This window comes from Gambusia affinis, linkage group LG12, assembly GCF_019740435.1.
Source record: "Gambusia affinis linkage group LG12, SWU_Gaff_1.0, whole genome shotgun sequence".
NCBI lineage: Eukaryota > Metazoa > Chordata > Actinopteri > Cyprinodontiformes > Poeciliidae > Gambusia > Gambusia affinis.
In genome coordinates, this window is record NC_057879.1 from 22,414,572 (window position 1) to 22,432,077 (window position 17,506).

Sequence of the window (17,506 nt, forward strand, 5' to 3'; positions counted from 1 at the left end):
AGGAAGCTTAGAGGCAGGTTGGTTCTACTGAACTGGAGGAAAATATTAGATATGACTGGGGCTGCACAATATTTGGAAAACAGGCAATATGTTCTGTAATATTTAAAATAATTAAACTGTATTAATGTGGTTTTATTTTGGGGTTTGTTGAGAATATATAGCTCAGATAATGAGTAGTAAGTCTATTCAGCACCTGGAAAATGATTAAATTCAAGGTTTCCAACTCTACAACCAGATTTTATTAAAAATATTTGGTTAAAATCTTCTGTATTTAGCACTGACGACTTGTTGACGACTAAGTGTCAACAATTAATTTTCAGGCAAAGAGAGTCTGAAAGCATAACACTAATTAGCAAATATTTATTGCATCAGTTATTAAGCTTTGCAAGAACCAGGTTTCTCTGCAGAACTTGAATTAAGACTAAAAGGTCTGAACTTGGTATCCAACCTTTTTTTGAACGTACAGTGGTTTTAAGAAAAAGAAATTCTGCACAATAAAAAAAATTCTGCTCAAAAAGCATTTTAACATGGGTTTCTATAGGAGACCCGTTTCATAAAGAAGTGTGGTTTTTATCACCAAACTCCGCGCATGAACTGCATTTAATTATATTTTGAAATGAATTATTTATTTATGCTCTAATAGAGGCAACAGTGGTGAAAATAGTTTAGGTAACAATCATGACAATGCTTTAAGTGTTCAGGCGGTTTTCAGGCATGGTCATTTGGTATTTATTATTCTTACAACAAAATTTACATTCTGTCCCATAATAAAGGAGGATAAATGCCTTTCGCCACTTAGAGGTTTCTTACCTAATCTGGTTGTTGAGTCAAAAACAATAATTTTAGAGATAAGAAAATTACTAAAAATTTTAAATTTGTCTTTATGTATTTATATTTTGTAAATTTAGGATTTATTCATTGTATAATATTCCTGTGGATGTGAAGACAATTTTTATACTTTTTTAATTCTAGGGTCATTGTATAATTATCTTATTGAGGAAAAGGTGGGAATTATTTTTTTTCAGAACCACATTATTAATTTCACTTCCGAATTCTAAATAGGATTTTTATTGACTTGGTGTGGAAAATATAGTTTAGTTTCCCACCATTGGGAAAATAGAAGGCAAACTGTCGAGGTCAGTGGGTGTTGTCAACTTGTCAAATGTTTGATTCTGCCCCAGTGTGATTTTAAATTTCACTAAAGCTTCACTAATCCTGACATTTGCACATGTATTTTCTAATTTGCTAGGCGCTGTAATTAAAGAACAAGTATTTTTTTATTAAGTTTTGGATGTTATTTGCACATTACTAACACATATTTTCCACAAATTCTCCTGTTTTAATACCTTTTGGGGCTATCCTTAATTTGTTCGGGTTGTTGAATAAAACTTCAATAAAAGTTTTATTCGACATGCATCAAGGCAGTAGTCCAATGACGATTGGAGGACGCCAACAAGGACTACAATTGTGGATATCAAAGCAGGCGAGATATTTGTTGTTTTTATAATGGCTGTGTTTGTAACAATTTGGGTGTAATGTTATAGGCAGAATCACCTGGCATGCTCCTTATTAGAAGTGACAGGCATATTAGTTTCATTAGTAACAATAATGAGTGGTAAACATTTGTCCTTGGCTGTCCGTAGTTGGCTCAGTTGGTAGAGAATGAAACTCTTCATATTGTCGTGGGTCGTGGATAAGGCCCCACATTACGGTCATTTGTTGGAAATTGGATTGGTGACAACATGTAACAACAAAATTACATTTTCTTTCAGGATTTTTCTCTTCCTACAGGAAGAGTTTATTAGTGCATCTGTCTAAGTTGCACTTCTTCATCAAACAAACCCAAGACTCCCAACATTTGGATAGTTACAAGGATACCTATAGAAAGCTACTTAAATTAGTGTGCTTAAATCTCAACCAATCCAGTTTTCTGACCTGCATCAATTTGTTCACTCAAAGTACACTGGACTTTCCATGAATGTCTCAAAATTTTCACCCCAAAAGTTTCTCCTTTCTAGGCTCCATTACCTTTTATAGCAATGTCTCGATTAATCTGTCTACATTTTTCTGAGTTCCAAGATTTTTCTGGTAGCCAGTCACTGTCCTGGACAAAACAATTCTTTTGATAAACACATACTGCAACTAAAAACATTTATTGTTCTACAGTAGCAGCTCACTAACTTTTTTCCTTGTAAAGCTTTTTTTATGGCACTAGTGGCCTTTATTCAACAGTAGCTGGACTGAAAGAACGACAGCGAGAGAACAGGAAGGCATGCCTGCATATGGTGCACTTGTTCTAAGACTGCCAGACTTGGCATTTTCACACTTTGTAATTTCTATCACTTTGTAAATATTTCTTTTTCTACATGGGGCATAGAATGTGCTTAATTAAACAAAATAAAAGTGTGCAAGGTTTCTTCACTACTTATGCACTTGTTTTCTTAAGATATTATTGTTAGTAGACGCTCTCAATACTGCTTGGCATCTCAAGAACTACTTGTATTAAAACAGAAACAGATTGTGAAGCTCACAATAAACAGTCTACTAGGTAAATTTGCATAATTACAACATATATATAGTGCTTTGTGAGACAGACTTTACAGAAACAAGAAAGGTTACAGTGTTTTATTACCGGTACATCCTACTTATGACAATAATGCATTGGTTTGTGTCTTTCAGATGCCCACATTCTGCTGCAGAGGAGAGTGCATCAGGATGAGGAGACTGTAGGCACCCGCCGTAGTATGGCCGCGTCCCGTTCTTCGCGTGTCACAAGGTCATCAGTGGGGCTCAATGGATTGGATGAGAAGTTTTGTGGTCGAACCCTCAGAAACCGCAGCATCGCCCAGCCAGAAGAGACATCAGTATCTCCACAACCTAGGGCACGCTCCCCCAAAAAGAAGCAGGAGTCCAAGCAAGATACCAGTAAGGACAACAGGCAGGAGTCCAAGCATGATGCCAGAAAAGAGTCAAAGTATGATACCAATAAGGACTCTAAACAAGAGTCAAAGCAGGATTCCAGTAAAGACTCCAAACAAGAGTCAAGTCAGCATGCCAATAAGATTTCCAGGCAAGAGTCAAAGCCTGATACCAGTAAGGTCTCAAAGCAAGAGACCAAGCAAGATACTAGTAAGAACTCCAAGCAAGAGTCAAAGCAGGATAATAGGAAGGACTCCAAGCAAGAGTCAAAGCAGGATACAAGTAAGGACTCCAAGCAAGAGTCAAAGCAGGATACAAGTAAGGACTCCAAGCAAGAGTCAAAGCAGGATACAAGTAAGGACTCCAAGCAAGAGTCAAAGCAGGATACAAGTAAAGACTCAACGCAAGAGTCAAAGCAGAATAATAGTAAGGACTCCAAGCAAGAGTCCAAGAAGGATACAAATAAGGACTCTACACAAGAATCAAAACAGAGTAATAGCAAGGACTCTATGCAAGACTCCAAGCAGGATACAAGTAAGGACTCCATTAAGGAGTCTGAGCAGGACGCCATCAAGGAGTCGAAGCAGGATGCCATCAAGGAGTCGGAGCAGGACGCCGTCAAGGAGTCGAGGCAGGAGTCGAATGACAATAAACAAGACAACAAGCAGGACACTGGTGAGGAACTTAATCAAGACTTTGAGTCGGAGTCAAAGCATGCTGCTAAACATGACACAAAACCACAGGAAACCTCCTTGCAAGATACCCAGCAACTGGACATCTTGCAGAGAAACATAGCTGACTCCAGTATTCCTGCAGGTGATGAGGATCATTCGACTGTCTCTAGGAAGCGGGGCATGTCTCGTTTGGAAAAAGACCTTAAACAAGAGAAGTCCGAGAACTGTGACACAGGGAAAGAGTGGCGGAATACCTTGCCTCCAATCAAAAAGGCCAAGCAGTGCGCTCTCTCTGGAGAGTTTCTGGGACACGAAGAGGACCAAGGGTTTCTGAATCCCCAAAGTCAAGTTTCTGTCTCAGAGTCTTGCAAGGACTTAATTTGTGAAGACTTACCCAGCCACAACTCTTGTAATGCACCACCTGCCTCCTTTATCCTCAGTGAGCAGGAAGGTGAGGTAATTGGGCGACACGTGAAGGAAGATCATTGCATGGATTGTGATGGGCCAGTTTTGCCACAAAATTTCCACAAGGCCTCTAATGGACTCCGAGAAACTGATGCAGAGGAAACTAGCACAGTCACTGAACACCCCAGTGCAACCCCCACCTCTGCCACCAGCTTCCCTTCTCTGCCAAACGGCAGTCAAATGGAGGCTCCCTTGTCCCCTGACTCTGTGCCTTTTAGAAACTCTGTACCTGGGCCAATGGAGGTTTCTGGCTCAGGAGAATCACCAGCCTCATCTGCACTAACATTTATGGGTTCTGTAGAAGATCCTGTTCCTGAGTTGATAGTGGCCAAAGAGCAGGAGGTGGAGGAAGTGGAAGTCGATGTGGTAGGTGACCCCTTGGGTCTGGCTCACGAGGAGCAGGTGACTGTGAGCGAGGGCGATACAAACGGCTGGTCACCATCACCAGTACAGGAACCTGCTGCCTCCACTTCGTCCTCTACTGCGAACGTAAACTGTAGTTCAGTCAACAACAGCAACTCAGGAGAAACTACGCCCACACCCATAACACCCCAGTCCCCCACAGAGCCAGAGTGCAACCCTTCAATGTCCAGCATGACCCCTTCTTTCACAGAGCTCAACGAACACAGATATACCCTGCGGACTTCACCTAGGAGAGTTGTGTCTGGTGGGAAAGCATCTTCCTCCAAACCCAGCTCTCCTATGACAGACAATGGTCCCTTTAGGGAAGAAGGGGAGGTGGAGGACGACTGTCCAATGTTAGAGGAACCTTCTTGCTCAGACTCAGTTGGCCTCTCCAGTGAGGAGGCAGGTTCTGTTAATCCTAGTTGTAGAGTAGGTGAGAAGGACAGTGACTTTATGGAGGACAAGGAGACAGAAAATGGCAAGGAGCTAACACGAAGCGAGGCCATTGAAGAAGAAGAAGAGGAGGAGGAGGAAGAGGAGGAGCCAGACGTGTATTACTTTGAGTCAGACCACCTGGCTCTTAAACACAACAAAGAGTATGTGAGAGCTTTCAAGGGATATTGGATCGTAGTACTTTAGCTCTTGTTTGACCTTATTGGAAAAAGTAAAAACACTCTCATGTTTAAATGTTACATGTGGTAAATATGCATAAAATACAGTATGTTTTAGTTTAATGTGTAGTTAATAGAACTGAATATCACTCAATTGTTAAATATTGCGATGACTATATTAGTTACACCTTCCCCACATTTTCCTCACTCCTTCTGTTTTTTACTGTTTAAAATCTTGTCCATTAAGCCGAGATTATAAATAGTAAGATCTGTCACTTGTGGACATAAAGCTTGGCACGCAGATCAATATTACAGTAACTCCTTTTACTGTGGGCCAAATCGCCCAATATGTTGCTGCAGCGACATTGCATCAGACAAAGCCAACAGACATATCAGTCCATTAGTGAATGAACACAGTTATGGCTGTTCATGTGCTTATTATAATTACAGGAGGAGAAGGAAAGAGTAATAGCACTCGATGCTGGGCAAAAGATGGGGAAAAATCAGATGTCAGTCAATCTACACAATTTTCCTCCAACACCAGATTTTATTTTTATATAACAGTGAAAGATCAACAAACTTTGTAGCTTTATTAATGCAAAGCAAGGTGGCGCTGCTGATAGTAAGTAAATGAATGTGTGTTAATGCCGTTTATGTAGTGATGTCAGTATGCGATTGGGTTACCCAGTGACAGGGGTGTTGGTACCAGTTTCAAACTCGGCTCTTTGTTCACTCTTGTTCACTCTTCTTTTCCCAAAACACTTCTCTTTATTTAAGAGTTTTGCATAGAAAAACAAGAGAAACTTAAAAGCAACAGAACAAAAAGTCAACGTGAGAGGACATCATACATCTCCAGAACACTTTGTAGATGATTTATACATTTGCACCAAGATGTTCTATAAAAGATTGCCATTTTGAGTAAACAAAAGTCCAGATTTCACCTTCAAAAATTATTTTCTCTTTCCTAATTTTATGTCCTTCATTAATGCAAAGTGAGCAGGGGTTTCCTATGCAGCAGTGGCATCAAAGTTACAAAACAGACCACACAGTGTGGAGAGTCGTGTAGTATCTCCAAATAAAGCCCAGACTGGATCTGATATCACCTTTTTCTTCAGGATTCTGCAAATGGTTTGAAATATTGTTCCAATATGTTGAGATATGGGGACAGTTCAAAAACATATTGAGGTTGGACTCTGTGCACATCTGTCATGGGAATGGATCAACAGAAAAAACCCATCTTTGATAGGTCCAGTTTGGATAAATGCAATCCTTGAAAAACTACTAAACTGCAGATACATACATTAGTAGAACGAACATATTTTGGGGATTTCAGCCATTGGATGTCTGTTCACTCCTAGATCTTCTGCTTGGCCCTTTTTGGATTGTCTAATGTAGCTGTTGAGTCCTCCAAGTTATGGAGTTAAGTCTTAAATGGAAATACACGCCGTCTTGTAGAGCTAGGGGACCAATCAGGGAAGAATTTAAATTTAAAGACTGTCCAAACAAAGCTAGGTTTCTGAAGAAATCTTTACCTTCCAAAGTAAATTTGGTTGGGAATTATAAAAATGTGGGAAAAACATTCTCATTAAATAAATCTTCTATGCATCAAATTGATTTATTATCCCACTGATAAAACGTTGTCTTAAATTTTGTTGCTTTTTTGCCATTGGTTTCTACAAGCTTCAGCATCTTGGTGATTTTAAAATCTTCTCCAGGTGTGTGTATCAAAACCAGAGTCTCCATCAATTAATATATACTACTGACAATGAATGCATCACAATAGAAATACGGGAACCAGCTTTGCATTCGTAATATTGAACACCTAAATTCAAGGTATCAAGGACTTTGAAGTATAGCGAAGTCTGTTTTGAGATCATTATTCATAACACGTCCAAAGGTTTTTCCCAATAAGAAGTTTTGTCTCAATGTATGGTGGTGTGAAAAGGCGCTGTAAATCTTTGTGGTTTTTTTTGGTCACTTAAATTGCAAACTAATTTTGACACCAGATAAAAAAATAATTGAGTAAATACAACAAGCAATTTTCAAATGATGAATTCATAAAAAAATGCTCCCAAAATCTAACTGGCACTTTGGGAGTCTATCCTTGTAAAAGTAATAACTGGTTGTTCTACCCAAACTTGGCATCCATAGTTTGCGATAGCTGGCAATGATCACTGATTAATTTCATCCCAGTCTTCAGAAACATGTAAATTCAGCTGCTTTAAAGATGTCGAGTATCTGAAATCAAGACTTTAGCTAAACCACCCCCAAATTTGGGATTTTGTTTTTTTAGTTATTCACAAGGCTTTGCTGCTGTTCTTTGGATCGTTGTCCTTTACTGAAGGCTGGACGCTCTGCAGGACTTCCAGTCCCATCATTTATAACAAGTCGTCCAGCCCCAGACCATCACATTACCTCCACCTTTAATGACTGTCGGTATGATGGTCTGTTTCAAATTTTTGGTCAAATGTAACCAGATGCACAGATTCCAAATAAATTTCGCTTTAGTCCTGGTTAGAATATTTTCCCCAGACTCTTGGGATCATCAAAACGTCTTGATGATCTTGATGATCCTCCATGTGATTTTAGCCACATGGAGCTCATTGTTCCACTCTTTCTTTCTGATTCTTGAATCATGAGCTCTGGTCTGAACTGAGGCATGTGAGTCCTGCAGAGATTTAGATGCTATTCTGGGTTGTTTTGTGAACTCCTGACTGAAACCTCGACTTTATCTTGGAGTAATTTTGGTTGATCAGCCTCTCCTGGGAAGGTTCACTACTGCATGTTTTCCCCAGTTGGTAAATATTTTTCTGCTGGCTTTCCAAAGTTTTTGAAATGTCTTTGTGACCCTTTCCAAATGTTGGAAAGGGTTTGTCCGTTTCCAAACCAAACTGACAGATGTGGACTTTTCTTACTGTTTTCTTGGATGATGTGTTGCTTTATGAAATCTTTCAGCCATCAAATATATTCTTTCTAAGTTATTTATTATATCTGCAGGTCAGGTTATATTTGGGGGTTTGGCGCAGTTAATTCATGATTTAACGAGAGAGATAATTACTTTTTCCCTCAAGCCCAGGTTGTTTTGGATAGCTTTTGTTTGGTTAAGTGAAATTATCGTTTGAAAACAGCTTTTTTAGATTTATTAGGGTTATCTTCATCCAATATTAATATTTGTTTAATGATTTGAAACATTTAAGTGTGACAAAAAATCAAACACCAGAAATTGTAAGGGAAAAAATTTGGCTTGCAAATCATTCTTCAGTTCTGCTCTCTAAATCTTTCCAGATAATATTTGACATAATTAAGAAAACAAAACCAGGTTTTAAGGGGGGAAATAGGTTAAACAGACAGATCTGCAGTATTAGTATGCCAGTAACATGTAGGATTAACTTCACAGTGCTGTCCAATGATAAATAATTCAGTTTTTATAGTTATATAATTTCGTAAATAATGCTTGTGAGATGTGAACTTTCATTTTTACTCTGATGTTTGTTTTTGGCGTTCAAACCTTATTTTATTTTTATTCTTTTGTTTTGATTGTGAATTGAGTAACAAAGCCTCAGAAAATTGCATTTTGAATTGACTTTGTTGATTGTTTCGGTTATCTTACCTCTCAGAAAGCAGAGTTTAATATTTTGGGATGTCTTTGTCGGCATTGTTGACAGTTTTTTCGTTTAGTTTTAGTTGTCATACAACATGAGATGTTGGCGTTCAGGTCCCACATTTTGATGGCTAACTGCTCTGGTTTATGAGGTCCGTTTTGTCGTTTACACTAGTGAATGTTAGAGATTTTAAAAGCAGTTATGGGATTTCAGTGCTCTCATATTGCTCGGTAATTTGATCGCGCTTTAGTGTCATGGCAATGTTTGCCTTTGCTGAATGAGGAGGATTTTTAAAGCTTGGATCGATGCGGCCTGGAGTCATTTTTATGCAGGCATGATGTGGCATTTTTAGAGCTGCTGATTAAACAGAAATATCACAGATTGTAATTTGTTCACTGACAGAACATCCCATATTTATATCCGCTTTGCCGTCATTTGCTGTCTTCAAATCGGTGATTAAACATTAAAATGGAAACGTTCACATCCAGGCCAGTTTTTCATCATGTGGCCTTGTTTGTTGTCAGACCACAGGCCCAGTAGGTGGCAATAAAACACCAGACTTGTCCTGGACATTTGGATGGACTCCAGAGGGCTGAAAAGCACAGCCAAGTCCTCCTGCTTTTCCCAAAACGGCTTAACACACTGCAAAAATACAACATCTTATTTTGTATTTTTGGTCTACTTTCTACTGCAAATGTCTTAGTATTCTTGAAATAAGACAAACTAACTTACAAGTAACTTTTCAGCAAGAAATAAGAGCTTGTTTTAAGTAAGTAATTGATTAAAATTGATCAAAAAGTACAAGTTTCACTAGCAGATCATTTCACTTACAGCTTTTTATTAAAATTAGGGACACATTTACTGAAAATAAGCTCCTTTCTGTGTCTGTCTGAAAAGTTACTTGTAAGTTAGTTTTGTCTTATTTTATGTGTACTAGGATAATTGCACTAGAAACTAGACTTAAAAATACTTTATAAGATTTTGTGTTTTTGTCCAGTGTGTAAGCATAAATAATTCACTTAGTGGAAATTAAAAATTTACATAATTTTTAAGCTCATTTGAGGAAATACTTGGTAAGATTTTGTGTTTTGGCAGTGCATTGAAGTTTGCATTCCTGCTGTTTACTTTTAATCAGAATTACTTACCAGGGTCTTTGCAATAAGCAATAAATTAATTAATCACATGATAAATAATTAATCACATGATAAATTAAAATGAGTTTAATAATTTTTATTTTCACAATTAATAGCTGTACTCTTCTCTCTCTTTTTACCAAAAACCGGATGATAAACATCCTCAGTTTGGTGTTTTGGTCTCAACAAGCCCTTTTTTTCTAGGACAATTGTGTTCACAAACATTTTATTTGTTGTTTATTTTAAATATTTTCCTGTGTTAAATTTTTGTTAGAATTTAAAGTTTATTGACCTTTGATTGTGTGTTCTTGCATTGTTATGCCATTATTGTCATTATATTACTTGAAAATGGTCTCAAAACAACAACATTATCATTTATTGTGATAACTTCTGGTGACAGTTTATTTTCCAGTATCACGACAGACCTACTCTCCAGCACATAGAGGCTGCACATAAATGCGTCCTTTTGCACTGATTTGTTGCGTTCAGGGAGGTTGGTGCCCTCTGGCCATTTGATCTCCTACATTAGCTTTGTACAGTAGGAAGCCTTTGGATTAGCGCCACTCAGCCTACGATGCTTCAGTTTGCAGTTGTTCAGTTTCTCCAGAGGCTGTGAGGAGAAAGGTCAAACATGCAGTTCTGATGGCAAGAGCGATTATGCAATTTCCTTTTTATTGTTGCAGTTTTTGAACTTTAATTTGTATGCAATTCACAGAAGCAGCATCTAGAAAGAGAATTTAACATTGACATCCCATATATTCCTTGTAGATAAGTGGAAAATGTCTGCATTTGAAACATCTTCAAGGTTCTGTGTTGATGCACTGCTACGTTGCAGACATCCGGTTAAATAACGTAATCAGTCGTGACATTCCTCTCCTGTCTAACCTTGTTTCCCTCTCCTCCAGTTATCAGAGGCTGCTGCAGACCATCGTAGTACTGGAGGCGCAGCGAGCTCAGGCCATTCTGGACCTGGAGACGTTGGCACGTCAGCAGAGGGAGGCTCTCTCTGAACCCATCAGCTTTGTGGAGCAGCTGCAGAAACAGGTGAACAAAACACAGAGCCCTCTGCAGTACTGATACAACATAAACCACAAATAAATCTGCATTTTATCTTGGATTTTGTTGGACACAAACCAGTGCACGATTTTGGAGGAAATGCCAATCATAATGTGAAAGTTCAACATGCACTTCTTCTCAAATCTGGACTTTGCAGAAGAGAAACTGTTGACAGGAAGCCATAAGATGCTCATTTTGTCATAAGTTATTTAGGGAAACCCGCAAAACCACGGAAGAAGTTGCTCTCAACTTTCTCTGTTTTTATTTTCTTTCTTTCAATTAAATACATTTTTGAATAAAATTGACACCGGCAGAAATTATTTGTTTAAATATAAGAAAAATATGTAATGTGTGCATGTTTGAAAACCAGAGGAATGTGGTTCACTGTGTTTGTCCTGTTGTGCCAAAGATGAAGCTTATTTTTTATTAAAAGCTGCAACTAACAATTATTTTAGTTACAGATTATTTGGATAATAAGCCCCATTAGTTTAGAGAAAAATGGTCACATTTTGCAGATTTTTCACTTACCCTTTAAAGCCTATTTTATACAACGCTAGAAATGCTGCAACTAAAAAACAAATTTAAATCCTTTTTAAAAAAGAAAATTAACGTTTTATTATCTAAAATGCAATTATATACCATCCCTTTAGTGTAAACTTGATCATTTGGAGTATCTGTAGCTAATAAACACTTCTAACATGTGAGAAGTTCAGCACTTTTTGATTGACTTATCAGTACAGTGCAGGGTTGATCTGCTGATTATTTCACAGATTAACCGATTAGTAACTGGATAGCCAAAGGTATTAATAGGAGATTATTTTTTTCTCCAGAATTTGAACCAGTTGTTCTGGGTAGAACATATTTACAGACAAATGTGTTTTGTTTTTTATTATCTTAAATACAAAATCTCTGTATTTTATGTCCAGTTTTGTCTTAATTTCTCGTCTGAAACGTTTACCGACTCTGTCTACTTCGGTTAACGATTAATCGATTACTGAATTAGTTGACAATTATTTCAATTCATCATGGTTAATCTGATTAATTGCTTCAGCCCTATTTTAATTGTTTAATTTAATTTGTGGTTTTCTTTTTGACTGTCAGGCGAATTTGGGTCTGCCGTGTCCTCAGCGGGTCGTCCAGCTCCCGGACATCGCCTGGGAACAGTACACCTCCGGTCTGGGGGAGTTCGAGAGAGAGTTCTGCGACAAGAAACGAAAAACCCGGCAGCTGAAGTTAATCTTTGATAAAGGCAAGTCTGAAGTTAGAACTCGTTCATCTAATTTTTGTATTTTTAGAAATGGACGTCGATTCGATTCTTTTTGTTTACTACAGGTTTGCCTCTTAGACCAAAAAGTCCTGTTGAACCCAAGAAAGAAGGTGAATCGTCAGCCGTGTATTCCTCTCTTCCCACCAGTGACGCCCCTGAGAACGGCAGGCAAACACAGGTACAGATACGGAGCCTGATGTCGGCGTTTCCAGGTCCGGATAACTACAGAAAAACAAAATGGGAGAACAGCAAAATATTAATACTTTGAGATTTTATTCCCAACCCTGTTGTCCAAGTGGAGCTTCTTTGCTTCTGTTCTTCCTCCTTCTTGTCTTTTCTTTCTTCTGTTCTTTTGTTTTTCCTTCTGTCCTTGTCCTCCGTCACTTTTTTGTCCTTCCTTTCCTTGTTTACTACCTTCTGTCTTTGTGACCTTCCTTTTTTCTTCCTTATACATTTTTCTTTTTCTGCTCTTTCCTTCATTCTTCTTATCCTTTCTTTAGTTGCTTTTCTTTGTGTCTTTTCATTTTTATTTTTGTCCTTTTTCTTTCTTTATGTTTCTGTTTCCTTTGATCCTTTCTTTGTTTCAGTTTTTCTCTCCTTTGTTCTTTCTTTTTTTTAACATTTTCCTTTTTGTACTTTCTTTCTTCCACCTTTCTTTCTTTTGTCCTTTCTTGTCTTTTATCCTTTTCTACTTTCTCATCCTGTCTTACTTTGATCCTTTCTCTCTTTCTTTCTTGTATCCTTCCTTCCATCTTTTCCTTTTACATTTATTCATGTCTTTGTCTTTTTTCCTTCCTTTTTTTCTTGTAATCTATCTTTTTTTCTCATTTAATACGCTCCCTGGGTCTACTCATTTGTCCTTCGTAGTGTCCTTCATTCCTTCCCTCTCTCCTATTCCCTCACTTATCCTTCCACGTTCTTGTTTCTCCAGGTCCTGTATTAAACCCTGAACACTGTAAAAACGTCTGGCCATAAAATCTCAGTAGTTTATATTTCAAAATAAACACAAATCACTGAAAACTCTGAGACGTTTACTCTGAAAGAATCAGGAATATTTACAGATGTGGGATTCATTAATGGAGTGTTTAATGTTGAATTCCTCCATCCGCTGCTGTCTGCAGCAGCAGTTTCTAACTCTGACTGATGAGTCACTCGTCTCCCACTAGTTGTCTCACAGATCAGCTGGTTTTTACCTTTTTACACCTCCTCCAACCTCTTCCCTTTCAGTCTTACTGTGTTGCTCAGTTAAGCATTTAAAAATTACAAAGTATCTATGGAAACAAGCCTTTTCCATCCTTTTTCCATGTATGTGTATTCACTCTCCCACAATCACGCCAGCAGTCAGGTTTTATGTTTTAATTTGATTGTTTGGATTCGAAAGGTGCAGAGCATCCTGCTCCGAGCTAACAACTCTCAGTTATGCCTGCTGCTTTTTTTGTTTACTTTGTGCCGACACATTTATTTTCTCCCAGCCGACATTCTCTGCATAGTGAAAGGATTTGGTTTGTCAGTCAAAAGGAGCTGCTGCTTTTTTCCGCACACTCCCAGCGACACGTTTCGAGCCACGTCTGACAGCCAGCCTTTCTCTGTCAAGCTGAAGGATTCATATTGCCTGGCAGTTTGCATGTTGAGATCCTTTCAAGATGTCGGCGGCGATGTGCTTTATTTTTGTCTTGTCAGTCTCTTAACATGCCTGTCACTGTGTGTTGTTGGCAGATGATCAGGGGGAGGATTTGTCACCCAAATAAGCCTGACACGTTTAACCAGCTGTGGACGGTGGAGGAGCAGGTTGGTCGAAGGAGTTAAACACAAATCTGTACTTTTATTGTTTTCACTTTTCTTGGGATTTGCTCAGCTTTTTGTTTATATTTAGTGCCTTCTAGAATACCGGGTTCGTACGGGTTTTTAAGATCCATGTAGGTGTTTTCATGGAAAGTGCTTGAGTTCTGTATAAAATCCTTGAAAGTGCTTGATCAGGTTTGTACGGAAGAGGATTAGGGACACCGAAAAAAAAAAAGAATTCTGACTTTAAAGTCAGAATTCTGAGATTAAAGTCAGAATTCTGAGATTAAAGTCAGAACTCTGAGATTAAAGTCAGAACTCTGAGATTAAAGTCAGAACTCTGACTTTGAAGTTAGAATTCTGAGATGAAAGTCAGAATTCTGAGATTAAAGTCAGAACTCTGAGATTAAAGTCAGAACTCTGACTTTGAAGTTAGAATTCTGAGATTAAAGTCAGAATTCTGAGATTAAAGTCAGAATTCTGAGATTAAAGTCAGAATTCTGAGATTAAAGTCAGAATTCTGAGATTAAAGTCAGAATTCTGAGATTAAAGTCAGAATTCTGAGATTAAAGTCAGAATTCTGAGATTAAAGTCAGAATTCTGAGATTAAAGTCAGAACTCTGACTTTCTGACTTTTTGTTTCTTTTTTTCCGGTGGCCCTAATCTTCTTCCGTAGGTTTGTACTAAAAGCAGAACACAATGTTTGATTTAAAGCCTACATTTGGAAAGCGTTATTTACATTTGAATCCAGGTATTTTTTTATACACCTAATAAAAAGAATCAGATGTATCTTTTTTGTTCCTGTCTGAAGTTAAATCAGATGAAACTTTTCTTGTTTTAGGTCAGATGCAATTACCTAAAATATTATATTTCACAGATTTATTTATTTTTTACTTTCTTTCGTGTTTAAACATTTAATTTGAGCAGGAACGTTAATTACCTTAACATGATTTGTTTGGATTGTTTTAGTGTAATGAATATTATTACTTCTCTGCAAAAAGAAAACATCTTACTGCACATAAAAAGGACAAAACTAACTATTCAGCAAGAAATAGGAGCTTGTTTTAAGTTAATAATTCTTGAATATGAATTAAAATATAGTAGTTCCAGTGGGAGATTGTTTCATTTATGACATATCTTGTTATAAGTGACATAAATCTACTTTTTCTCCTTTTTTAATTGGATAAAATCATTAGCAGATCAGCCGTACATTGAATTGATGTTCACTCAAGCAGAATTACCTGGACTTTTCACAGGTTGATGTTGGAAGTAATATTTTTATTTGCAGATGAACCTTTTGCTACAAATAATCAAACGTTCACTAAAGGAAAGGGATGTTATTGCATTTTAGGCAATACCGTTTTTTCTTATTTGAAAAAGTAATTAAATTGTTTGTTTATTTGCATATTTTCATGCATTTCTAATACCGTTTAAAAAAGGTGACCATGTTTTTTATCCAGTTAATCATCAGAATAAATGATAGATTAATTAGGTTAGTTACTGCCCTTTTAGTTCAAATAGATTGTAATACAAACATTTTAAAATCACGTCCTACTTTATAATTATGCTGTGCTTTAGTCCATCACATAAAATCCCTATGAAGTGCATTGAAGCCTGTGGTTATAATGTGAAAAAACGTAAAAAAGTTCAAAAGTTATTGCCACTTTTGCATATTTTTTGGCATATTTGGCTTTTTTATTATAAGACAGAACGTAACCCAAAAACAAACCCTGATTTATAAAATATATTCCAGCTGTTCTTTCTATGTCTGAGCAGAATAAAGGCAGAGAGATGTGTTGTCATGATGGAGGAGTAAAATCTAAGTCTAGCTGTGCAGAACAGGCACCACCCAAACATGTTAAGTGCTTTCAAACTGTGGGAACCTTTTTATAGCTCTTTAAATTATTTCTATGCACAGCAGGAGCTGCCGCCTACACTTCTTGTAGGATTTTTGCTTTCCACCCTCGCTTCATAGTTGGAATGTAATTGGAACAAAAACTTTCACATGGTAATCCGTCTGGACAATAAAAATTCACTCAAAATAATCAAACTGAACAGCAAAACCACAGGGTACAAAAAAAGTCCCCAGAAAAACAAGAAAAAGAAACATTAGATGAATTCTTTCCCATTTTGTCTTAATCTTTGTTAAATAAAATCTCTGATGTGTTTCTGATTAATTTTTAGTTAGATTTAAATAATACAAACCAGATCAAGTTTCTATTATATTCTGATCCATAAAACTTTCTATTTTCCTGGTGATTAAAGTGTTTTGTTATTGTACAATTTTATCTGGGGGTGGGAGAAAAAAAATAAAACTTTTTATTGAATCAAGATGCGAACATTCATAATTATGACACAAATAACCTCATTAACATAAATCACTTGGAAAAGATTCATGCTTTATGCATGATGTGTGAAGTTGGAAGAAAATCTTTTGAAACAAGTGGTGCTATGTTACAGTTTTCAACTGGAACGTGAAAATAAAAAAGCCAATCATAAACCGCAAAGCTAGTGATGCAAAAGAAGATGAGGAAGCGTGTTAATTGATTTAGAGTCACACCTTGTCTTTCTGAATTGTAATCGAATCAATTTGCCAAGTGCCTAAATATTCCCAGCTCCAGATTTATGATCTGAATGTTTTGTTTTCATAGAAAAAACTGGAGCAGCTTCTTGTCAAGTTCCCGCCTGAAGAAGTGGAGTCTAAAAGGTGGCAGAAGATCGCTGATGAACTCGGCAATCGAACGGCCAAACAGGTGACACCCACGTCAGAAAGCAGGAAAAACATCAAAAATAATTGTAAAACTGTTATTAACTGCCTTACTACTGGTAGTATTTGTGTTTTTCATCTTTGCTTTTTTAATGGAAAACAAGTCCTAGGGTGAAGCTTGTTAATAGGCGAAGCTGCTGATACCTGCAGGTGTTTGAGCTCGGTTATTCCAAGCAGCTGTTCCTCTGCTGGAAGTGATTAATGAATCAGATTTCCTCCTGAAACATCCCAGGTTGCCAGCAGGGTTCAAAAGTATTTCATCAAACTGACAAAAGCTGGTATCCCTGTGCCTGGAAGAACCCCCAACCTCTGCATGTACACTAAAAAGGTAACTGCCACTCATCTGCCAAACCCTTCAACTATATGAAGTAACACTAATACTCAAATGAAAGATAGGAAATGTATTCAGTTGTACTGGCTGGGAGCCCAACTCTTTGTTTTCTAATTCCCAGCGTTTCTTCCCTCCTTTTTTCATTTGCTTTTAATTTGTTTCCTCTTTTTATCCAAGTAAGCACATTTTTGCTGCCTTCATTTGCTATAAATATTGTAACGATGTGGGAAGACTAAATCCTTCTCAGTTCAGGGTGCAATTTTTATGTTTTTGGGCACAAGATCACTAAAACTTGACCAATGTTTGTCCAAACGATTTAATGAAACTATTTTATTATCTGACACACACAATCCTAACTTATAATTATGTCTGTAAGTAGGAAAAACAAAGCAGAAAACTGTAAAACTAAACTGAGTAGGAGATACCAAACATGTTTGTCCAGCATTTAACATTTTACTTAACTGTTGTCACACTAGAAAGATTTTCTGTCTGTG

General features: G+C 37.3%; 1 protein-coding gene across 3 annotated transcripts in view; it reads left to right on the forward strand.

The window, feature by feature from the left end:
- The window catches only part of zzz3 (zinc finger, ZZ-type containing 3), a 30,441-nt gene that overhangs the window by 4,412 nt on the left and 8,523 nt on the right, over positions 1 to 17,506 (forward strand). For all 3 annotated transcript variants that reach the window (XM_044133783.1, XM_044133782.1, XM_044133784.1), the window contains exons 2-8: positions 2,680 to 5,059; positions 10,715 to 10,853; positions 11,967 to 12,114; positions 12,198 to 12,310; positions 13,849 to 13,920; positions 16,566 to 16,667; positions 16,914 to 17,009. In XM_044133783.1, the coding sequence (XP_043989718.1) occupies positions 2,745 to 5,059; positions 10,715 to 10,853; positions 11,967 to 12,114; positions 12,198 to 12,310; positions 13,849 to 13,920; positions 16,566 to 16,667; positions 16,914 to 17,009 (2,985 nt within the window). In that variant the 5' untranslated portion in view covers positions 2,680 to 2,744. The remainder of the gene's footprint in view (positions 1 to 2,679; positions 5,060 to 10,714; positions 10,854 to 11,966; positions 12,115 to 12,197; positions 12,311 to 13,848; positions 13,921 to 16,565; positions 16,668 to 16,913; positions 17,010 to 17,506) is intronic.